The 25,655-nt window shown below is 43.1% G+C and overlaps 1 protein-coding gene across 1 annotated transcript in view; it reads left to right on the plus strand.

The window, feature by feature from the left end:
- The first annotated feature begins 9,407 nt into the window (after positions 1-9,407).
- Positions 9,408-25,655, plus strand: part of MTMR7 (myotubularin related protein 7) — a 100,622-nt gene continuing 84,374 nt past the window's right edge. The window contains exon 1 of the mRNA XM_027530129.1: positions 9,408-9,523. Within this exon, the coding sequence (XP_027385930.1) occupies positions 9,500-9,523 (24 nt within the window). The 5' untranslated portion in view covers positions 9,408-9,499. The remainder of the gene's footprint in view (positions 9,524-25,655) is intronic.

The following is a 25,655-nucleotide window of genomic DNA, read 5'->3' on the forward strand; positions in this document are numbered from 1 at the left end:
GGTGGGGAAGAACAACAGGGTTCAAGGCCACTGCAGGGGGATCTCCTTAGCAGTGCTTGCCCTAGGTGAGAGAAACCGAGACTGAGCCCCTAACCCACCTTCGATCTCCTACAAATCATTACCTACAACATAAACAGAGCTTCAGAGGACCTCAGTGTGGTCACTGATCAACGTCTGGTTTGCTGACCTTGCAAGCAGGTGTAGTCTCTGAGCATCTTTTGAGTTGCTCTGGTTGAGTACTTTTGGATCCTCTGTAAGAGAATAAGTATATTAGTCATGGTTCTTCAAAGAAACAGAATCAACAGGAGATATATATAGTAAATGTATAGAAGATATCATACATATATAGTTAATATAGAGAAGATATCACAGGATATATTATATACATAGTTATATGTTAATTTTGTAATCTTAATATCCTGTATATATTTTATTATCCTCTTCCCTATTATCCTATAAAGATATCCTATTTTCCTATATGTACTCCCTACATCAATTTCATATATATATCTATGGTATCTCTGTATTTAGGTCTAGATTTATTTTGAAGAATTGGCTCATGTGATTGTGGGGCTAGGCATCCAGAATCTGCAGGGCAGGCCAGCAGGCTGTAAATTCCAGCAGGAGTCGTTGCAGTCTTGAGCTCAAAGGCAGTCTGGAGACAGAATTTTTTGCTCTTTAGGGACCTCAGTCTTTCCTCTTAAGGTTTTCAATTAACTGGATGGAGCCCACCCACATTATGGAAGATAATCTGCTTTTCTCAAAGTCTACTGAATTAAATGTTAATCACAGCTAAAAAAAAAAAAAAAGTTGCCTTCATGGCAACAAGTAGACTGCTGTTTGACCCCACAACTGGATAACTTAGCCTGGTCAAGCAGACATGTAAAGTTAGCCAATAAAATAAGGGGTTTTGCTTTTATTTTCTTTAGAGGCAAGGACAGCAGAATTCATGACTGACATATTATTTCATCAGCCAGGTTTGAATATCAATGGAAAGATGCATGCATGCATGCTCAGTTGTTCAGTCATGTCCAACTTTTTGTGACCCTATGGACTGTAGCCCACCAGACTCCTCTGTCCATGGGATTCCCCCCGCAAGAATACTGGAGCAGGTTGCTAGCTCCTCCTCCAGGGGATCTTCCTGACTCAGGGATAGAATGTGCATCTCCTGCATTGGCAGACAGATTCTTTACTACTGCACCACTTGGGAAGCCCAAGGAAAGATGGATGAGCCTCAAACTAAAGGAGTTCATGAGAAATTCTGTGGACTCTGGACTCAAGCAGAGCTGCTTTGCAATCCAGAAAAATGTGACCTGGAACTGGGGAGAGAGGCATCCTGACCACCCCTGTGGGAAACCCAGCAAAGCCCCTGCCCTTCCAAATGGTCAACCTGGAAGTGCAAGGAAAGGAATCCCTTGGCATGCGTATCAACCTTCTCACTGAAAGCTCCAGTAGCAATGACGATAAAGAGGTTATCTCCCAGGTGGGGCTTTCGTAAGACAGAGGCTGGAGTGGAGCTTGAGGAGAACAGGTGTTCCTGGGTGTATCCAGCAAGCGTTTAGGAATGTCTAGACACTCCTGGGGGGAACATTACTGGAGACAGGAATTTCTGTCTGGGCAAATGGAGACATGAGCCAGTGGAAGTCATATCCACAGGCTAGAAAGACCCAAAGACTTCTGACTTACACTCCTCTTACTTTATAGACTGAGAATTCAATTAGTCTCCAGGCAATTTTTGTGAATTTCATAGAAAGTCTTACAGGTATTGCTATCTATATTTTTCTACAAACTGTTTGAACTCCACCTGATCTTTAAAGTCAAGAGTCTAGAGCTCAGGATGAGCAAAAACATGCTTAAAGCCTACCGTATAGATGTATAGACAAGTGTGTTCATGTTGCACAAAATCTGGTCTTTGGTCAAACTGATTGTGTTGTTCTGAGGGTCAGTTGACTTAGCTTAATTGACTTAAAGCAGTAAGCTACCTAGTTGATAAGCAAGAGCACAAGATATGGTGTAAAAGAACTATGAATTCAAATTCCCATATCACCTTGACACCTCTGTGACCCGGGTTAGTTATTTAATGTTTAAAATCTTCATTTCTTCTTCTCCTTATGGGCCTGTTATGAGCTTTTCACATAGTAAGGACTCGACAAACAGTAGTCGTTAACGTCACTATTGTCTATTTCATCTACCACCCTTTCCATTTTTCCCCCTTTAACTTCAACTGACATCTATTAAAGTAAGTGATAAGTATCTACTGTGATTCTTAACTCAGGTGGGCATTTGGAATGAGCGGGTATTTGTAAATATTGTTGGGGAGGGGCACCCTCTTTGTTTATTTTTGGCTGTGCTGGGTCTTTAGTTGTGGTGCCTGGGCTTTTCACTGCAGCGGCTTCTCTTGTTGCTGAGCCTGGGTTCCAGGGCACGGTGGGCTTTTTCATTAGTTGTAGCACGTGGGCTCAGAAGTTGCAGCTTCTAGGCTCTAGAGCACAGACTGAGTAGTTGTGGCCCATGGGCTTAGTTGCTCTGCAGTGTGTGGGATCTTCCAGGATCAGGGATAGAACCCGTGACTTGTGCATTTCCAGGTGATTCTTCACCACTGAGCCACTAGGGAAGCCTCAGGGACACCATTTTTGAATGTCACAATGAGTGGGGTGTTCCATGGGTATTTAGTGCCCAGAGATCAGGGATAACAGATGGTCTGTGGGTCAGACTTGCACTATGAATTAATTGTCCCACCCCCAAACACCGTTAGTGCCGATTAGTGAGAACTGTTGTGTTTTGCTTTCTGCCTATTTTGAGTTAGAAATGAGAAGTGAGGTGGAAGAGGAGATAGGCCCAGGAAGAGAGGTTTTCAAGAGCTTACAGGTGACAGGCAGTACTCCAATTGCTTTGAATTCACTATGCCTGGATTCCTCATAAAAATCCAGTCATTAATTCCCATTTTATAGGTGAGGAAACTGAGGCACAGAGAAGTTAAGCACTTCCCAAGCTTATTCCCTGCATAAGTGGGAGAGCCTGAATTCAAGACCAGGCAGTCTGGCCCTAGAGGCCGATGCTCTTATGTGGATCAGCTTCTCGAATTTGAGAACCCTGCTTATTGGAGACCTCCATCAGCTATTGTGAATAGACTGTTTTCCCTAAATCCTATGTTTTTTTGAAATAGCCCCTCAATTAGTCTGTATTGTAACTGATAATGCAAACACAGCTTCTATGGATCAATTAGGAACACCTTTTTCAGGATACCTAACTCATGTTGAGGGTTTCCCTGGTGGCTCAGACGGTAAAGAATCTGTCTGCAATGCGGGAGGCCTGGGTTCGATCCCTGGGTTGGGAAGATCTCCTGGAGAAGGGCATGGCAACCCACTCCAGTAGTCTTGCCTGGAGAATCCCCATGGACAGAGGAGCCTGGCGAGCTACAGTCCATGGTGTCACAAAGAGTCGGACACGACTGAGTGACTAAGTACAGCACAGCACAACTCATGTTGATCATTTATATTGGAAGAGGATCATCTATTACTCCCCCCGCCCCCATGTAGAACTCAGGTATTATGGACTCAAATGTTATTCCATACTTAAATGTAATGTGCTTGGATCATCCCAAAGCCTTCTCCTGCCCACGCTGCTCCACGGAAAAACTGTTTTCCCTAAAACGGGTCCCTGGTGCCAAAAAGGTTGGGGACTACTGTAATACAGTGTAAGGAGTAGGGTGATTAGTACCATTGTTTGCAGAACATTCTGAGGAATGACCCAGAAATGTTGTCATCATTTGTGAAATCTGAGCACTAAACAACTTCTTACAGTACGACTTTTGGACTATCATTCATTCATAAGTTGGTGATTATTCACGCAGACTCTGAAAAGTGACCAAGTGGTCAGGAACGAAATTTTGAAAATAAACGTGATCGGTTTTATGGACAGAGGATCGGGTTCCTCTGTCTGCTCTGTTCAAGCTCTTGAAGCAAGTCTTTACAAGGGCAAGACAGCCAATCAATACATGCCGAATCTGAAGGCAAACGTGCGTGCTGCTCCGCACGCTAGATCCAGGTCAGAACCTTGTTAGTTCACCGTCTCGCATGAATCTTGTTCACCATTTTTCTTTACAAAAATATTCTCTCTGCCAAAGAAGAGATAGAAAAATTTCCTTGCAGGGCCAGCATTCAAAATTACTCATTATCTCCACAAGAAACCTTCATGTAACCCAAGAACAACTCTTTATCTGTTTATTAAAAATCTCAAATTGTCCTGGTCACAAGATCTGTGTTTATATGCATGTTGTTAGTATTTAGCATCTGCACCTAAATTTTAAAAAGAGGGGGGTTAAGATAAGGTTTTATTAATTATGTATGACCCAAACACCAAAGACGCATCTCAGATTTTTACTAAAAGATCAGTTAAATAATTTTTATAGAACATTGGCTTTGAAGCACCATAGAACCTTCCTCAAAGCTGGATTATATTTCATAGAAAAATCTTTCAGTGTTGTTGTTTTTTTTTAACTTGATTGTAAAAATATTCTTGCCAAAATCCTGACAGCTCAAGAGGGTGTGCCCTCCTCTTTTCTTTTTCCAGCTATTGATGCACATTCATGATATTGTTTTTATTGTTTCCTCATGGAAAATAAGCCCAATTTTATGCTTGAAAAATGATTACTTTTCAGGAAGATTACATTTGACTTGAAATTTTAGGAAGTACATATTTAAAAGTCCTTTTAACTCTTCAGTAGTTTAAAAAAAATAAACTAAAATTTTCTCCACAAAAAAATTTGCTTTGACTCTTGACACTATGACATGCTTATTGATTATTATTTGTTTTTATTTGAAATGACCTTTTAAAGGACACATTCTTTGCAATTGTTAAAATATGTAATATAAATAGTTGTAAACTATAAAAAACCAAAATTATAATCTCCCACAAATCCACCACCCAGATGTAATTGTTATGCCTATACTTTTTCTTCTTACTTTCACACATACTCACAGACTCATTTTTTTTTGAACTTTTTTTTCTTGCTATTAAAAACAAAAAAGATTTTAAAATCTGGTACATAAAATTCCTGATTCAAGTACTTCAGGATGTCAGGAAGGTCTCCTTCACATGGTCATTTAGGATCTCAGATTCTTTGTTCTAAACTTTTTATTTTATATTGGAGGATAGCCAATTAACAAGGTTGTAATGGTTTCAGGTGGACTGCAAAGGGACTCGGCCATACATATACATGTGTCCATTCTCCCCAAACCCCTCTCCCATCCAGGCTGCCACATAACACTGAGCGGAGTTCCCTGTGCTGCACAGTAGGTCCTTGTGGGTTATCCGTTCATACACACTCATTTTGAAAAACAACTCAGATCACACTGTATATACAGTTTAGTATCTGGCTTTTTGGCTTAAAATTTTGTTATAAGCATCTTTCTATGTCATTAAATATCCTTTGGGAAAAAGCTTTCAAGCTCATATAGTATTCCATATAGAGCCACACCACATTTTATTTAAAAATTCTATTTATTTTTGATCTCTAATGTTTCTAATGTTCTGTTTCACTAATCAAAACGTGTCAGGGAAGTCTTGAGTGAACTGGAACTGGGGCTCAGAAGCTTCCAGATTGTTGGCAGGCAGAAAGAATCCTGGCTCCATAGGGCTTTGTTGGAATTACTACAAATACTTTCATAGAAGCTGATGAACCTACTGAATTTACAAAAATTTGAACTGTGCACAGATACTTGCAAAAGTCTGATGATTAGGGAGCCTGTGATGATTATCAATCTGCCCCACACATGTATCTAATTCCATCTAAAGAGAGGGAAACTTATTATAGATGAAAATGGGATCAAAATGTAAAGTATATCTCAGCATCAGGGCTTGATGTCAGGGGAGCATGGTGGTTCTGGGCCCAACATTCTGTTTTAAAACCTTGCCTGTTCACAGAGTTAGCACTCCTTCTATGCTGGCCCGGAGGTTCCCCTTTGGCTCCTAGAAAAAGGGCAGAGCTGCCTGCAATCCACAGTGCGCTTGTTCTCTATATCTGGTGTAGAGCAAGGCCAAAGAAGACATTGGTATTTGGCATCAACGACTTTATAAGAATCCTGGAAGTGAGGATGCTGTTTCTTTGCAGAAACCCAAATGTAGCTCTCACTTGATCCTGGGTATCTAGTCTGCTTCGAGCTAAGACTTGGCTTCTATAGAGACGGGTGCCCTCCTCTATGCAGATCCTCATGGACAGCTGGGGCTTATTAGTGTTGAATAGGATTTTCCTGAGTTTATAATCATTAGCAATACTACCCTCCTGAGGAAAGAGCTCTTGGCTTCACTCCAAATCAGAAGTTTTAGCTGCCTCAGGAGAAATATAAGAATTCCGGAAAACGTCTTTCAAGTGTTTGATATGTCTCCAAATCTCCTCGGGTCGCTGAAGATCACAGCATTTTCGGAAAGTTCCCAGTGAATATCAAGTTTGGATTTAAAAATTCCAATAGCAGTATTATCTGCAGCTAGAATATCTGTGTGATTTTGCATATAAGAAAAGTTTGCAAAAACTTCTAAAGAAGAGGTTCTCCAGGAGAAGTTTGGTAATACACAACACCGTTGAAGTCTTAGAGAGATTCTATTCTGTGAAGACAGAGGGGCAACGTTTATCCAAATGGCCTGTGCTTCATCACAAACACACCAGTACCATATTTGAGGAATTAAGAATATGATCCTGAGTTCACTTATTATTTTCTGTATAATTAATATGACAAATATAGGAAGTGGATCAGTCTCCCTGAGGCTACTTTTGGCATTTCCACAGGCTCTGTTGCCATCTTATCGGTCTACTTTTCACCTCCTTGATGTTATCCTTATCATTGCTGTGGAACTTCCTATCTTCCTCCTCTGGGTCTCCCTTCAATTTCCCAGCCTCTGCCATGGTACCTTGTGCATGACCATCAGTCAGTTCATATCAGTGCTTCTTAACTAAATGAATGGCTGGTTTCACTTTCTGCCCTAGCTCAGGTCAACATAGTCAGCCATTTCAATGATGTAGTCTCTTCTCTCAGAGAAGGCAATGGCACCCCACTCCAGTACTCTTGCCTGGAAAATCCCATGGATGGAGGAGCCTGGTAGGCTGCAGTCGATGGGGTCGCTAAGAGTTGGACACGACTGAGCGACTTCACTTTCACTTTTCACTTTCATGCATTGGAGAAGGAAATGGCAATCCACTCCAGTGTTCTTGCCTGGAGAATTCCAGGGACCAGGGAGCCTTGTGGGCCGCCGTTTATGGGGTCGCACAGAGTCGGACACGACTGAAGTGACTTAGCAGCAGCAGCAGTCTCTTCTCTCACTCCCCACTGCCCTCTAACTCTTGCTGCTTTCTTCAATTTCTTCTGCCCCACCAGCTGGTGGTTCAGAGAATCGATGAAACATGGGGATAGGAGGCAGTTTAAGCATCAGAAAGTGCAGTGTGGCTGACTGGGGTCAACACAGCTTGTGATCCAATAAGCTCGATAGTGATTGGGGTTGGGGGTCAAGTCAAAGAGGATTCTTCAGGGAATTATTAGATCAAACCCAAATGTTTACTTATTTATTGAGATTTCTTTCCTTATTTTTATTTCTAGCCTATTCTATGTTAACTTATCCTAATAAATGGAATGCAATTCTTGACTCATTTTTCACCTAATGCTGATTTTATAGCTATGATGAATGGAAGCTATTTTTGTGAGCCAACCTGGAAATTTTTCTTAGCACTAGGCTATTTATATTTTTCAGATTTATATCTTTTTACTCACCAATTTGTGTTTTGGGTGCTTTAAAACACCTATGCTAATATGTAAGGTCCAAAAGACTTATATGCAAAAATTCGTCACTATAAGACATAGAAAAACCCTGAAATCACATAATTCCAAGGTTATTATCTCTTTCAGAATGTATCCCCTCAGAATGGATATAGAATTCCTAGCACTGATGGAATTCTGAGATGGAAGCTACCTTTGAGATTATGTAAGCTGGTGACTTTCTCATTTCATAAATGAGGAGCCCAAAGTCAGAGGCTGAATGGAAATCGGAGAGCTCCTGACACTATTCTTATTATTCTTGTAATAAGAAATTATACCCTGGGTCAGTTTTGCCATATGCAAACATTAGTTTACTAAACTTGTTCTAATTGCCTCCCAGAGTGGGAGGAGGATGAAATGATAAAAGGTATGTGAAGAGGACCTGGAAGTTTAAAAATAGGTACAACATTGTATTGATTCAGTAAACATTTATTTGGAAGGTTGCAGTGCAATGTGCCTAGGATGTACTGGACAAAAAGAGATAAACAATCAATGTCTCTAGCTAAAGAATTTACAAGCCAGGTAGAAAGGGAGATGAGTAGGAGCTAGAAAAAAAAATTGGATAGATATTATTCTAAGAACTACGAACAGTTTTGTGAAATATTAGTTATGGTGAAACTTTACACACAAGTTTGCAAGGAAAAAAAAAGCAGGAGGAGTGGGGCACATTTCTTCTCTTTGACTTTTCCAAATTCATAAATGGAAAAAAATAATACCTTGTAATGGATGTGGGGTGTGTGTGTGTGCATGTGCTCAGTCCTGTCAGATTCTTTGAGACCCTAGGGGACTATATATAGCCTGCCAGGCGCCTAAGTCCATGGCATTTTCCAGGCAAGAATACTAAAGTGGGTTGCCATTTCCTCCTCCAGGGGATCTTCCTGATGCAGGAATCCAGCACGCGTCTCCTGCATCGGCAGCGGGATTCTTCACCACTGAGCCACCTGGGAAGCCCTTATATAATGGATGCTTTGTGTCTGTATCTTTCAGTTCCTTTAGAGCTAAGTGAGGATGGCAAATGAGAACCCAATTTAGTGCCAGGGGAAAGCGTCACTTCCAACAGTGAAGTCACAGGTTGATGTGAGATGCCTGACTTAACAGCGCGTTCTAGGGCGCTAACACTGTTGCTACATTTCCAGCTTCGTCCCTAGTGCCTTGCCGGCTGTGCTGAAACAGTCAGAGCCCATCGGACCACACTGCGTCTGGAGTGCTCGTGGCAGCCTTTTTTCCTGACCCACCCTTAAGTCTCACCTATGCCGGGACGCTCTGGAAGGAAGCCGATGGGCAGTGTGGAGCAGGGCCTGGCCCCTTCTGTCCTCCAAGAGGCCACATCCGACACAAGGCCCCCATTGTGTCTCGGGGAACAGTGACCCCCACAGTCCTGCGCAGGCTGGCCTTCTTCGGGGGAAGCGAGCGGCATTGGCTCCCGCGACCCGAGCCCGGCCAGGGGCGCGGAGGCGGCGGCAGGCGGCTCAGGTTGCCGAGGCGCAGAGCCGCGCGCTCTAGGGCCGCGCGGGCGCCCGGGGCCCCGCACGCCGGCCTCGCGCGGGCGCCGCCGCACCTGGGGGCGGAGCCAGGCCCGCGGCCCGCCCCCTCCCGGGCGCGAAGCCCCCTCCCCGCACCCCTACCGCCGCTCTGCGGACACGCGCAGGTGCCGGAGGCCGCGCCCGCCCGGGACCTGCGGACTCGGGCCCGCCATGGAGCACATCCGCACGCCCAAGGTGGGTGCCACGGGTGCGGGCGGACGAGGGATGCTGAGCGGGCGGGAGGCCCGGCTTCCCCGCCCCGGCGCAGGCCGAATCCGCACCGCTAGCGAGCGAGGCGGGAGGCAGCGCCCGAGCATCTCCTGCTTCGCCGGAAGGCTGGGCTCACTGGAGCTGCCGCTCAGGCCTGGCCTTGGCTGCTGCTGGATCTAACCTCTCGTCCTTGGGGGTGCGCGGTGGACTGAGGGCTGGATGGAGGGAACCCTAATTGTCTGTTGAGTAATGGACTGCTGATAGGCTGATAAACGCTCCCTTTCTGGTCTAGCACTAGGTTGCTGCTTTAAAAAAAAAAAAAAAAAAACCTTTTCTTTTCTTTTTTCTTTTTTTTCCCCCTGTTGGTTGCTCTGAGCAGTGGAAAGAGAAACAAGCCTTCCTAATGACAGGTGCAGGGAAACGAGTTAGGTGCAGGTGCGTTGAAGGCACTCGGGAAGCTTGTTGAATCTAAGGCTTGAGACCCGCCCAGCCCGCCCTTCTGCTTCTGCGTCTTCAGGCTATCAACTGCAGTGGACCTTGGGCCGAGTAGATGATCAGTGTTCGCTCTAGTCTAAATGTATTATCTGTCCTTCCGTCTTCTTGCGTTTTCCAGTGGGTTGCAACTTACAGATCGTCCGCTTACCAGCTCAACAAAAGCGACTGGTTCCAGGTCATTCCAGTTAAATTGACCCCCGTACCAAACCTTCCTACTCATAGTTGTACTAGTGATATAATTTAGAGCGAAAAAGGTGATCGACGTTCCCGATAAAAACCCTTAACTAGTGACAAAACCTGTTTCAGCAGCCAATTGGTTGTCTCCTGTGACTGCATCTACAGCGCCTTGCCTTGCCTTGCCTTGCCAGGTTGATCGCTTCAAAACCTAGGCCCTTGACCGCGAAGTCAAAGCTAGCTCTGAGTGGGCGGAACGTAGGAGGCCCCAGGGCTCCTATTGATGACACGGGGCCATTGCTCTGCAGTAAGTCCAGGAGGAAAAATTCATTCCTAAATTCTGGAGTGCTTCCTAAGTGCCTCTTTATAAAAGCAGTGTTTACAATTGTCTCATGTCAGTGGAAGAATAAAATCTTTTAGTTCGCTACATAAAGTCAGTTCCAGCAGTAAAATTCAGTTGTATTGATTTTGCACAGTGCAATTAAATTGTTGCATCACAGTCGGGAAATTGTAAACTTAAAGGAGAGTGCCATAAACCACAAAATAGGTGGCTCAAAGCTTTCAGGGTTTAAGTGGTGCTAAATAATTTATTCTGGAGTGAGGAATTTAGCTCATGGACTCTCTGCCCTTTCCAAGGGCATCCTTTTTATTTTTTTCATGATGAAGGGAGCTCTTGATAAAAATGATGTCTAATGTGAATGTTAATAGTCATAGGGTGACATGATATCAGGTGCTTTTTTTTTCCTATGGAATGTGAATTTTGGGAGTCAAGGCCTTTTCTAATCTATTCAAACCCATTGTTTATAAAACCATGTGTGCAAACCTGAACAGCAAGCAATATTGTCACTTGTTCCTCAAACTAGTTTTCATAAACACACTGTAAGCAGTGTAGTACTTCAAACCAGAAATCACCTGTCAGGAAACAGAAAGAGATGGTGGTTGGGGAGGGGGTGGTTGGAATGGGCAGTTGTCTGAAATGTCATTGAGTTGAGAGTCATTAACATTTAGGAGAGTGCAGGTGGAAAAAATTAAAAGTTACAGAGGTTGGGTGGATCCAGTCTGTTTATTCAAGTCATTCCACAAGTGTTTGAGAACCTTTCCTGTGGAAGGTTCTGTGTTGTGTTCTGGGAGGCCCTGGTCTGAAGGGTTGTTGTTCATTCGCTCAGTCGTATCCAACTCTTGGTGACCCCATGGACTGCAGCATGCCAGGCTCCCCTGTCCTTCACCATCTCCCGGAGATTGCTCAAACTCGTGTCCATTGAGTTGGTGATTCCATCCAACCATCTTGTCCTCTGTCATCCCCTTCTCTTCCTGCTTTCGATCCTTCCCAGCATCAGGGTCGTTTCTAATGAGTTGGTTCTTCACATCAGGTGGCCAAAGTATTGGAGTTTCAGCTTCAGCATCAGTCCTTCCAATGAATATTCAGGGCTGATTTCCTTTAGGATGGACTGGTTGGATCTCCTTGCAGTCCAAGGGAGTCTCAAGAGTCTTCTCTAACACCACAGCTTGAAAGCATCAATTCTTCCATGCTCAGCTTTCTTTATGGCCCAGCTCTCACATCCATACATGACTACTGGAAAAATCATAGCTTTGACTAGATGGACCTTTGTCGGCAAAGTAATATCTCTGCTTTTGAAAATGCTATGTAAGTTGGTCATAGCTTTTCTTCCAAGGAGCAAGCATCTTTTAATTTCATGGCTGCAGTCACCATCTGCAGTGATTTTGGAGCCCAAGAAAATAAAGTCTGTTGAGGCAGCTGTAAATCTAGAGAGAAATGTGTACACAGGACAGTGGGCAGAGAGGTCAGTGGACAGAGGGTCCACTCTACCATAAAGGGTGAGGGAAGGCTCCTTCAAAGAGCTGAGTCTTAACACGCAAGATGCCAAAGAAGACCAGGAGCACTGGAGATGCTGGCAGGCAGCTGTGTACGTATGATGTGTTGTAATATATCATTACAACTTCAAAGATGCCAAAGGCCTTAACAGTGATAAAGATAGAATTGATGACACCATTCCTTGAGGTTAAACAATATCATTTTATTTTACATTTTAAAAACAATTAAAAAATTTTTGTCTTTAGTTTTTTTTCTTCTAGTTTTATTGAGATTGAATATACATACGGTGCTGTATAAGGTGTACAGTGTAATGATGCGGCTTACATACATCATAAAATGTTTACCTCAATAAGTTGATGACCACCCGTCATCATATAGAGAGAAAATTAAAGAAATAGAAAAAAACTTGTGATGAGAACTCATAGAATTTATCATCTTAACTTTCATGTATAACATATAGCAGTATAAATTATATTTATCATGTTATATTTTCCATCCCTAGTAGTTACTTATAACTGGAAGTTTGTATTTTTTGACCATCTTCCCCCAGCCACCCCACTTCCCATAGCCACAGATTGGATCTTTTTTTCTATGAGATTGAGATGCAGGTAAAAAGACTCTGATGCCAGGAGGGATTGGGGGCAGGAGGAAAGGGGACGACAGAGGATGAGATGGCTGGATGGCATCACCGACTCGATGGACGTGAGTTTGAGTGAACTCCGGGAGTTGGTGATGGACAGGGAGGCCTGGCGTGCTGCGATTCATGGGGTCTCAAAGAGTCGGACACGACTGAGCGACTGAACTGAACTGAACAACATCCTGTGTTAGTTCCTGTTACACAACATTGTGATTGCATAGTTTTGAAAATTTCATTTTACATTTAAAAAATATTTATTTATTTTGGCTGTGCTGGGTCTTCACTGCTGCGTGGGCTTTTCTTCAGTTGCAGTGAGCAGGGGCTGCTCTCTGGTTGCAGTGTGTGGGTTTCTCATTGTGGTGGCTTCTCTTGTTGCAAAGTATGGGCTCTACAGCACACGGGCATTAGTAGTTGGAACTCCCAGGCTCTAGAGCACAGGCTCAATAGTTATGGGGCATGGGCTTAGTTGCTCCGTGGCATGTGGGTTCTTCCAGGACCAGGAATCGAACCCATGACTCCTGCATTGGCAGGCAGACTCTTCACCAGTGAGCCATCAAGGAAGCCCTGATTTTACATTTTTAAGTACAAAACTAATTTTCACAACATAAATGAAAAAGGGGAGAATACTACTTAAGAGCTTGTGTTGTAGAATGCATAATTATTGATGGTCATATTCATCTTTGTTTTTGGCTTCCATTGAATTCTGGGGGTGTTGAATAGGTATATTGCCTTATATTGTATGATTTCATGTGTTAGATGATTTGTGAGGTGTATACACGAAGTTTCTCTGTAGGTTTGACGTGTGTTTACCATGTGGGTGCTGCTGCTGCTGCTAAGTCACTTCAGTCATGTCCGACTCTGTGCGACCCCATAGACAGCAGCCCACCAGGCTCCCCCGTCCCTGGGATTCTCCAGGCAAGAACACTGGAGTGGGTTGCCATTTCCTTCTCCAATGCATGAAAGTGAAAAGTGAAAGTGAAGACGCTCAGTCATATCCGACTTTGAGCGACCCCATGGACTGCAGCCTACCAGGCTCCTCCGTCCATGAGATTCTCCAGGCAAAAGTACTGGAGTGGGGTGCCATTGCCTTCTCCGACCATGTGGGTAGCAGGGGTTTATTTTAAGAGGAGAGAAAATGCGTGTATAATGTGCAGTTGTTTTCCTATTATAATGAAAGTCATTCATTTACTCTGTAAGCTGCATGATATCCATCACAGCCTGTGTGCTCCACTTCAGTCTCTGGAGTGCAGTGTAAGGAGACAGATGCCCATGAATAATCTGGAATGCTTTGCACATTTTTCTCTCTTGATGTGTGTGTGTATGTGTTTAACTGAAGCCTTTAATAGAGCATATGCTAAACAGGGTGTTCTTCTCCCGGAATGGTTCCTGTATCAGAAAGAAAAAATGTTCCAAGGTTGAGCTAGTTTGCAGTTGGGTTGAAGTGAGGACCTCAAGCATTACCTGTATTCATCACAGTGAACTTTTTGTTTCCACTTCACTGTCAGGCTTTCTTTGACACTCTAAAAACTTGCTGGTAAGAAAAGAAAACCTTGCAAGAAGCTTAGGGATAATTTGGGTTCAAGTGTTAGTTCTACAGAAAACCTTCTGGGCTTTCAGAAGTAGCTTAAAGTGTTTTGTAGGGTGTGGGTTAGTATTGGATAGGTGCTAATGAGTCTAGCTGGGATTCTGGCAAAGTAATCTCTACTTTTTGTGCTTTGTCCTTTCCAGAAGACATTTTCCCCTACATGTGTGCATTTGAGTTTTGAAATAGAATACGCGATGACCTCCAAAGCCTTGAAAATGCCTTCTTTTCCTTTCCACCCCCATCCCCCCATTCTGAGCCGTTACCCTCACAGCCTCCTAGCTGGTCTCCCAAGTTCCTTTTTGTTTTTCTCCAGTCCTGCCTCCACGGAGGGAGTCGGGCGATGCTTTTATGACACAAATCGGTTATGTTCCTTCCCTGCTGGAATTCTTGGATGGCTTCCCTTTGTACCCAGGTTAGAGAGCGAGAATCCCCAGAAAGGCCTGCCTGGATGGACCTCTGCTTCCTTCCCGTCCTGGTTCTGTGACAGTCGTCGTCTTGCTTACCTTCCTCTGATTGCAGCTAGCCTTCGTGGGTTCCTCGCCTGTGACAGGTTCTTTTTCTGCCTGAGGACTTTCGCACTGCTGTTCCTCCTGGGGGATACTCTTATCCCCACTGTTCACCTGCGTAAGTTTCCAATCTTCCTACTTTCAGATTCAATGTAACTTCCTCAAGGAGGCTGTTGCCCCATTCTCCATCTAAATTAGGGCTGCCTGTTATATTCTATCATGGAACCCAGGTTTTCACCTTATGCCCCATGTTACATGCAAGTTTTATATTTATGCAAGCGATTATTCATCTCAAGCTCTTCTGTTAGACCAAGAGCCCTGTGAAGGTGAGGATCACATCTCATTCACCCGTGTAGCCACAGCACCTAATATAGTTTCTGGGACCAAGGAAGCACACAGTAAATAAATTAGTAATTGGAAAATAGAAAGAATGAGTAATTCCTTTTTTTAAAATGTTTTTTATTGTGTTAAAAGTCACATAATGTAAAGCATACTATTTTAACCATATTTAACTGTATGTTTCAGTGACTCTAAGCACTGCTGCTAAGCTGCTAAGTTGCTTCAGTCGTGTCCAACTCTGTGCGACCCCATAGACAGCAGCCCACCAGGCTTCCCCGTCCCTGGGATTCTCCAGGCAAGAACACTGGAGTGGGTTGCCATTTCCTTCTCCAGTGCATGAAAGTGAAAAGTGAAAGTGAAGTCGCTCAGTCATGTCCGACTCTTCACGACCCCATGGACTGCAGCCTACCAGGCTCCTCCGCCCATGGGATTTTCCAGGCAAGAGTACTGGAGTGGGGTGCCATTGCCTTCTCTGACTCTAAGCACAGGAATGAGTAATTTTTAATTTCAGCACTTTGTGTTTTAGTTTTTTCTTTAGTAATCCAGGCCTCTTGTGCATTGTACCCATGACTAGGTACAATATTGTCAGTCTTCTAATAGTATAAAGTACTTGTGGATATCAATATAGTTTATAAAATTGATAGCATATATATATATATAATGATATGTATTTTGTCATTATATATAGTTTTAATGAGACAGAATTAAAATAACGTAAGATTCCCCATTCAGCCTTTTTAAAGTGTAAATTTCAGTGTTTTTAGTGTATTTACATTGTTGGGTTCCTCTCATCGCTGTCTTATAGGAAACATTTTCATCAGCCCCTAAAGAAATCTGTTAGGAATCAGTCCTCATTCCCTGGTAGCTGGGATGATACAGAATCTCCCCTCAGTGCAGGAGACCGAGTTCAATCCTTGGGTCAGTAAGATCCACTGGAGAAGGAAATGGAAACCCACTCCAGCATTCTTGCCTGGAAAATTCCATGGATAGAGAAGATTGGCAGGCTTTTAAAGTCCATGGGATGGCAAAGAGTCAGACATGACTGAGTGACCAGCACTGTCTAGGTTCATCCAACTCCTAGCAGATATTGGTGCTTCATTCTTTTTTATTACAGAATAATATTCCATTCTGTGGATTTACATTCTGTTTATGCTTTCATCAGTGTTTGGTTGTTTGGGTTGTTTCTACTTTTTTGATTATTATGAATAGCACTGCTGTGAACACTCTGGGAGAATATAACTTTTTATTGTTATTATTATTGATTTTTGTTACACATTTAAACAGTTTCTTAGAGAAACAACATAATGAGATGAAGTTATACTCACATTATTCCAAATTCACTTCTAATTTGTGATAATATGCCTTTTTATGCAATCATAAGTAATATGCTTTTTTGGAGAAGGCATTGGCACCCCACTCCAGTACTCTTGCCTGAAAAATCCTATGGACGGAGGAGCCTGGAAGGCTGCATGGGGTCGCTGAGGGTCGGACACGACTGAGCAGCTTCACTTTCACTTTCATGCACTGGAGAAGGAAATGGCAACCCACTCCAGTGTTCTTGCCTGGAGAATCCCAGGAACGGGGGAGCCTGGTGGGCTGCCGTCTATGGGGTGCACAGAGTCGGACATGACTGAAGTGACTTAGCAGCAGCAGCAATATGCTTTTTCTCTTAATGACCTTTTTACCCACCATTATTTTGCATGCATATTTTATATTCGAATGTCATCTGCCTATGTATTGTTTTAATAATTACGTAGTATTCATTTGAGTGTGGTTTGCTGAAACTATACCCACTCATAGGGATTTGGGTTTTGTGCCCCTAGGAAGTCCCCTGGTACAGGTTTCTCAGTGTATTATTTGCCCAGAGTGGAATGAAGAGAGTATGAACAGTCTTCATAAGGATTCTAATAATGTGGTATCTTTCAGTATTGGAGGGCTTCTCATATGGCCCAGGGTTTAAAGAGACACTTTATAGTCCCAGGGAGCAGCAATGGAGGGACTGCAGAGGAGAAGATCTTGGCTTTATGTAGAGAAGTTCTTTCCAACAATTATCCCTGTTGTGGGGCTTCCCAGATGGCGCCAGTGGTAAAGAACCCGCCTGCCAATGCAGGAGACATAAGAGACGTGGGTTCAATCCCTGGATTGGGAAGATCCCCTGAAGGAGGGCATGGCCACCCACTCCAGTATTCTTGCCTGGAGAATCCCATGGCTGGAGGAACCTGGCGGGCTGTAGTCCATGGGGTTGCAAAGAATCAGACACAACTGAAGTGACTTAGGGCACACACATCCCTGTTACAGAAATTAGTGGATGACAGGTGTTTCATGCAGAGTCAGGGTGACTCTTGTCAGTGGGGAAATGAAGGTGTTTCAGGCATCTGAGGGGAGAATAGACTAGAATTGTGCTTGGATTTCTTCTGGCCCAGTACCCGGCTACCCCAAGCTTCCTGCTTCTGATGCTGAGAGCTCACTGTGTCCCTTGGCAATCCATGACCACCATGGACAGCTCTAGACATTAGTAAGTTTGCTTTATATTGAGTCAAAATCTGGCTCACTGTTGTTTCTAGTAATTGCATCTAGCTCTGTCCTGTGGGATGTTCCCCACTGCATCAACCCTCCTTCCAGAAAATGGCCCTTCGGCCACCTCTGTAACCTTTTCCTGCCACCTAAGTGGTAGGCTTTTCACTGCCTGTTCTGGCAACCAATCAGTGGCTTGGTTTTAAGTTCTTTTATATCCTGGTTACTTTTCTCAATGAGTTAAAGCAAACTAACAAACGTGATTACTCTAGGTTTTCTTGAACTCAGGGGGAGTAAAGTTTGCTAACTAGTTTTTAAATTTAAATATCATCCAGCCACAGCTCAGTGGCCTTCTGGGGAGCTGACTGTGGAAGGGAACCCTGAAGTTGTCTGCACACATTGAGCTGCAAAGTCAGGTCTCCCCTGCCTTTTCCTTGAGTGATAGTATCGTACACTTTGCTTTGTTAAGTGTTATCTCGTTGGATTTAGGGCTTCCCAGGTGGCTCAGTGGTGAAGAATCTGCCTGCCAATGTAGGAGATTCAAGAGATGTAGGTCCCCTGGGTCAGGAAGATCCCTTGGAGAAGAGCATGGCAACCCATTCCAATTTTCTTTCCTGGAGAATCCTATGGACAGAGGAGCCTGGACGGCCACAGTCCATGGATTTAGCTTCTTGCCCACCGCCCCGCCTCCCCCCGGATTTAACTTCTTACACACACTCACCCACCCCCTAGTGGAATTAGCTTCTTGCTTAATCCCTAGCTCTGTTCTTTGGGGTTGCACATCTGCTATTCCTCTCAGCCAGGTACCATCCACAGCCTCGCCCTCTGCTATTACCTCATCCGTGATCTCATCCAAGAAAAAACTGAGTTAGGCGGATGTGACTTCTTAGTAGCTTAAGTCACTTTGCCTTCATCTCTCAAGCTCTCCTTCCTGATAACAGATATAGTAGTTCCCTCAGCTTGGTGCCAGCTACCGTCTGATAAACTTGCCCTCCATCAACTCTCCAGATAGCTCATCAAAGACAAAAATGAAGTAGTCTGTGAGTGATTGAGTGAATCCTCGCGCTGATTGATGATTTCCTTTTCTAGGTTCATAAAGAATTCCATTTTAGAATCTTGCCTGGAATGAATGTCAGACCCACCAAATTATAATTCAAAATTCCACACCCCCATTTGAAAATAGTGACTTCATTTGCGAGATCTGTCATAGAGATTCATAGAATCATGAGAAGACTGGCTTTGTGTCACTCACTGTCATCATACTGTCAGCACTAAGGGTTATATCTTCTTTCATCATTATTAAAAAAAACATTTTCAGGTGATAATGGTGTATTGCCTTTTGAGTCCATAATAGGAAAAATATAGAAATTAGCCACTGTTAATATTTGAGTTTATTTCCTTCAGACCTTTTTCCTTTGCATGAATGTTCAAACTTTTTATTTGATTGTTTAGAAATTAAGGATTTCTCAATTCAATTTTGTACTATGCCTGTTTTCATTTACCCTATTGTGGTCTTTGAAACATGCTTTTAGAAGACTATGTGATTTTTTTTTAATCATATAGATATGTCATTATCACATTAAGCATTTCCCCATAAGGCTGTTCCAATAATATAATGATGAATATCTTATTTATTATTTGCATATGTGATTACTCCCTCAGGATAGAGCCTTAGATGAAATTACTGTGTCTCAGAAGATGAACAATTTTATGGCTGATATGTGTTGCTAATGACTTTCCAAAAACGTTATATTAAGATTCAGAAATGGAGGACAGTATCTCTCTCACTGTACCATTGCTTTATTATGTAAAAAAATATTTGTAAAAGGGGGATAGTGCTTCTTTAATTCATTGTATATAGTTTTTTTTTTTTTATTTCTAGTAAGTTGAAATATTTTTCCAGATTTTTATTGACCGTTTTGTTACTTTTCTGAATTGTGTATTTATATCTTCTACCATTTCAATAATTCTTGCTTTTATGTGTATGTATGGTCTGTGTGTGTATAATGTTTCAGTTCAGTTAAGTTCAGTCGCTCAGTCGTGTCCGACTCTTTGTGACCCCATGAATCACAGCACACCAGGCCTCCCTGTCCATCACCAACTCCCGGAGTTCACTCAGACTCACATCCATTGAGTCAGTGATGCCATCCAGCCATCTCATCCTCTGACGTCTCCTCCTCTTGCCCCCAATCCCTCCCAGCATCAGAGTCTTTTCCAATGAGTCAACTCTTCGCATGAGGTGGCCAAAGTACTGGAGTTTCAGCTTTATCATCATTCCTTCCAAAGAAATGCCAGGGCTGATCTCCTTCAGAATGGACTGGTTGGATCTCCTTGCAGTCCAAGGGACTCTCAAGAGTCTTCTCCAGCACCACTGTTCAAAAGCATCAATTTTTCGGTGCTCGGCCTTCTTCACAGTCCAACTCTCACATCCATACATGACCACTGGAAAAACCATAACCTTGATCTGACGGACCTTTGTTGGCAAAGTAATGTCTCTGCTTTTGAATATGCTATCTAGGTTGGTCATAACTTTCCTTCCAAGGAGTAAGCGTCTTTTAATTTCATGGCTGCAGTCACCATCTGCAGTGATTTTGGAGCCCCCAAAAATAAAGTCTGACACTGTTTCCACTGTTTCCCCATCTATTTGCCATGAAGTGATGGGACCGGATGCCATGATCTTCGTTTTCTGAATGTTGAGCTTTAAGCCAACTTTTTCACTCTCCTCTTTCACTTTCATCAAGAGGCTTTTGAGTTCCTCTTCACTTTCTGCCATAAGGGTGGTGTCATCTGCATATCTGAGGTTATCAATATTTCTCCTGGCAATCTTGATTCCAGCTTGTGTTTCTTCCAGTCCAGCATTTCTCATGATGTACTCTGCATAGAAGTTAAATAAGCAGGGTGACAATATACAGCCTTGACGTACTCCTTTTCCTATTTGGAACCAGTCTGTTGTTCCATGTCCAGTTCTAACTGTTGCTTCCTGACCTGCATACAGATTTCTCAAGAGGCAGGTCAGGTGGTCTGGTATTCCCATCTCTTTCAGAATTTTCCACAGTTTCTTGTGATCCACACAGTCAAAGGCTTTGGCATAGTCAATAAAGCAGAAATAGATGCTTTTTCTGGAACTCTCTTGCTTTTTCCATGATCCAGTGGATGTTGGCAATTTGATCTGTGGTTCCTCTGCCTTTTCTAAAACCAGCTTGAACATCTGGAAGTTCATGGTTCACGTATTGCTGAAGCCTGGCTTGGAGGATTTTAAGCATCACTTTACTAGCATGTGAGATGAGTGCAATTGTGTGGTAGTTTGAACATTCTTTGACATTGCCTTTCTTTGGGATTGGAATGAAAACTGACCTTTTCCAGTCCTGTGGCCACTGCTGAGTTTTCCAAATTTGCTGGCATATTGAGTGCAGCATTTTCATAGCATCAACTTTTAGGATTTGAAATAGCTCAACTGGAATTCCATCACCTCCACTAGCTTTGTTCATAGTGATGCTTCCCAAAGCCCACTTGACTTCACATTCCAGGATGTCTGACTCTAGGTGAGTGATCACACCATCACTGAGATGGAATTTACATACTATAAAATTTACTCTTTTGAAGTATGCAGTTCTGTGCTTTTTTGGTGTGTATTCACAGTTATATAACCATTACAGTTATCTTAATTCCACAGCATGTCATCAGTCTAAGAAGAAACTCCTTACCCTAAAGTCGCTCCCCATTTCTCCCTTGCCCCTGCTATCCCCAGCAATCATTAATGTACTTTATGTCTTTATGTATTTCCCTTTTCTGAACATTTCATGTAAGTTGAATTATGCAATATGTAGTCCTTTGTGGCTTGCTCTTTTTAGCATAATGTATTAAGGTTTATTCAAGTTAGTAGTATGAGCTAGTGCCTCGTTTCTTTTTCTCCATTCTGTGGATATATCACAGTTTTGTTTTTCAGGTGTTGGACATTTGCGCTGTTCCTGTTTTTTGCTATTACAAGTAATGCTGCTATGAACTCCTATGTGGAAATTTTTCTGTGGGCATATGTTTTTATTTCTTTTAGGTGGAATTTCAACTCCTTTGAGTGAAATTGCTCTCATATGGCAAACCTTTGTTTAACGTTTTGAGGAACTGCCAAACTGTTTTCTGGAAGTGACTGCACCATTTTAAGGTCCCAGCAACAATGTGTGAAGGTTCCAATTTTTTCCCATCTCTGCCAGCACTTGTTATTGTCAGTCTCTTTTATTCATCCCAGGGGGTGTGAAGTGGTGTTCATCATGGCTTTGGTTTGCATTTCCGCTGACTAATTATATTGAGCATCTTTTCATGTGTTTAATGACCATTTGTGTGTCTTTGAAGAGCTGTCTGTTCAAATCCTTTGTTCATTCTTAATTGGGTTATTTGCTTAATTATTGAATTGCAAAACTTCTTTATGCATTATGGACATAAGTCTGTAATCCATATAATAAGTAATCTGATATAACTCCGAAAGAGGTATGACTTGCATATGTCTTCTCCCAGTCTGTCAGTTTTTTTTCACTGTCTTCATGGTATCCTTTGAACACAAGGGCTTTCCTGGTGGTTCAGATGGTAAAGAACCTGCCTGCTAATGCTGGAGATCCAGGTTCAATCCCTGGGTCAGGAAGATCCCCTAGAGAAGGGAATGGCTACCCACTGCAGTATTCTTTCCTGAAGAATTCCATGGACAGAGGGGCCTGATGGGCTGCAGTCCATGGGGTCACAAAGAGTCGGACAAGACTGAGCGACTGACACTTTTTTTTTTAATGAAAAAGTTTTGAATTTTGATGACGTCAACCTTACCCAGTTTTTCTTTTCTCACTTGTGTTTTTGGTGTCATGTCCATGGGTGTTTTTTTTTTAAAAACTCCCCTTTCTTTCTGTAAAAACGTAATACAGAAAATTTAGTTCAAAAAAGCAGAAAGAAAATGAAAGCTGTGCATAATCTCAACACCCAAGAACTGCTGTTAACTTTGTATCTATTGTGAGCCCTTTTGATAGCTCAGTTGGTAAAAAATCCTCCTGCAATGCAGAAGACCCCGATTCGATTCCTGGGTCAGGAATATCCCCTGGAGAAGGCTACCCACTCCAGTATTCTTGGAATTCCCTTGTAGCTCAGCTGGTAGAGAATCTGCCTGCAAAGTGGGAGACCTGGGTTTGATCCCTGGGTTGGGAACATCCCCAACCATGAGAAGGGAAAGGCTACCCACTCCAATGTAGCCTAGAGAATTCCATGGACGGTATAGTCCATGGGGTTGCAAAGAGTCAGACATGACTGATCAACTTATCTTTATATAAACTTCATAAACTATATATATATATAAAACTTTTCTTTGTATAAAAATAGGAAAACAACATAAAACAAAATGAGTTTTATTTGTGTGTGTGTAATTTTGGAAAGTGAGAACCTGTGTTTTGTATCTAATAGTATACCATAAATATATTTCTTACGTTATTAAACTTTCTTCTGAAAACTGGTCTGTCGTCACTACCCCGTCTCACATTGTGTGGAGGCATTCTAGGTTGTTTAGGGTTAGAAGGCAATCACTTCTCCATGGGTCTTAAACATTTCTGCACTTTTGCTCTGAAGTTATCTTTTTCCAGGGTGATTTTGTAGTGAACCACCTTGGAAGAAAGACACAGTTCCTCCCCTGGGCAAAGGGCAGATTTGTTTGCTGTCTGGGATAAGAAAGGCGATATTTTCCTCGGGGGCAGAGGTTGCTCAGGCTTGTTAGCAGCCCTCTTACAAGATTGGCATGTGGGCGGCTCTGGGCTCTGAGTTCCTTATCTGGGAGCCACTGTGTGCAGGGCCTGCGCTGGGCACTCTTTTCCCATTGACTGGGGAGGGGGCGAGGGGAGGGGGCAGGTGCCTGGTGCAGGCCTGGGGCCCTGCGTCCTGGGTTGCAGAGAGTCACGGAGTCCAAATTCCTGACCCTGGAGTCTTGTGTCTTCTGTCAGCATCCTTGATACCACAGATGATACTAACTTGTGAGGTTGCAAGCAGATTAACATTTCGGACATTTTACAGCTTTTCAGTTCAGTTCAGTTGCTCAGTCGTGTCCGACTATTTGTGACCCCATGAATCACAGCATGCCAGGCCTCCTTGTCCATCACCAACTCCCGGAGTTCACTCAAACTCACGTCCATCGAGTTGGTGATGCCATCCAGCCATCTCATCCTCTGTCGTCCCCTTCTCCTCCTGCCCCCAATCCTTTCCAGCATCAGAGTCTTTTCCAATGAGTCAACTCTTTGCATGAGGTGGCCAAAGTACTGGAGTTTCAGCTTTAGCATCATTCCTTCCAAAGAACACCCAGGACTGATCTCCTTCAGAATGGACTGGTTGGATCTCCTTGCAGTCCAAGGGACTCTCAAGAGTCTTCTCCAACACCACAGTTCAAAAGCATCAATTCTTCGGTGCTCAGCTTTCTTCACAGTCCAACTCTCACATCCATACATGACCACTGTAAAAACCATAGCCTTAACTAGACGGACCTTTGTTGGCAAAGTAATGTCTCTGCTTTTGAATATGCTATCTAGGTTGGTCATAACTTTCCTTCCAAGGAGTAAGCATCTTTTAATTTAACTAAGTTAATTCTAGGCTCCAAAATCACTGCAGATGGTGATTGCAGCCATGAAATTGCAGCCATGAAATTAAAAGACAGGGAGGGAGGAGGGAGGAGGGTTCAGGATGTATACCTGTATACACCTGTGGCGGATTCGTTTTGATATATTGTAAAGATTTTTTTACATCATCTGCTACATTTGCCGTTGGAGTTGTGTCTACTTTACCACTGTAAGCAGAGGAACTTTTTTTCTTTCTTCTTATGAGAATGATATATGAAGTGTTGTTGTTGTTCAGTCGCTGAGTCCTGTCTGAGTCTTTGCGACCCCGTGGACTGCAGAACGCCAGACTTACCTGTCCTTCACCATCTCCAAACTCTTGTCCGTTGAGTCAGTGATGCCATCCAACCATCTCATCCTCTGTGACCCCCTTCCTCCTGCCCTCAATCTTTCCCAGCATCAGGATCTTTTCCAATGAGTCGGCTCTTCACATCAGGTGGTCAAAGTATTAAAGCTTCAGCAATTGTGATTTCTCATTAATTTATATACCTTTGCTTATTGGTGAGATTGAATATACTTTTGGTGGCTGTCTGTAACAGTAGTAATATAGTAATAGTGCTGGTGAAAGAAAATCCTTCAGTAGTACTTTCTGTGTGCTAGGCACTCGATTCATTAGTCCCTAAAATAACTCTATGAGGTTAAGTATTATTATTATCCCCATTTCACAGATGAGGAAACTGAGGTTAGTCTGATCTGTTAGTCAGCTGCAAAGAGCAGAGTGAGGATTCAGAAGCAGACAGTATAGCAACGGTTGCGTCCTCAACAACTCCGCTGTCTCGCATTTGGACGTTGAGAGACGGAGAGAAGGTGGTCTGGGTTCCCAGTGCTTCTACTCTCAGCCCTCCTCACATTCTTGCCCTGAGGGAAGGTATCAGACATTCCTCTCATTTTTTCTCATTATTGCAGTTGGGTTTTGTCAAAAGAACCAAGGTCAGCCTTTTGTTTTGATTTGAATCTGTGTGCAAACTGTCAATCCTAAAGAAAATCAACCATGAATATTCACTGGAAGGAGTGATGCTAAAGCTCCAATACTTTGGCCACCTGATGTGAAGAGTCGACTCTTTGGAAAAGACCCTGATGCTGGGACAGATTGAGGGCAAGAGGAGAAGAGGGTGACAGAGGATGAGATGTTTGGATGGCATCACTGACTCAATGGACACAAGTTTGAGCAAACTCCGGGAGATAGTGAAGGACGGGGAGGCCTGGCGTGCTGCAGTTTATGGGGCAGACAGGACTTAGTGGCCAAACAACAACAAAGACAGATTATTGCCCAATTGTTAAGGGCTGTTCCATTGCCCAATATTTGACAATATTGGGGAGGTAGCCTGTGTAATCAAGTACATGATCTCATTTCAGAAGCAAGGCTGATAAGTTTGTTACAGAGAAACACACCACTTAAGGGATGTG

Source organism: Bos indicus x Bos taurus, chromosome 27, assembly GCF_003369695.1.
Source record: "Bos indicus x Bos taurus breed Angus x Brahman F1 hybrid chromosome 27, Bos_hybrid_MaternalHap_v2.0, whole genome shotgun sequence".
In the NCBI taxonomy this organism is placed as follows: Eukaryota; Metazoa; Chordata; class Mammalia; order Artiodactyla; family Bovidae; genus Bos; species Bos indicus x Bos taurus.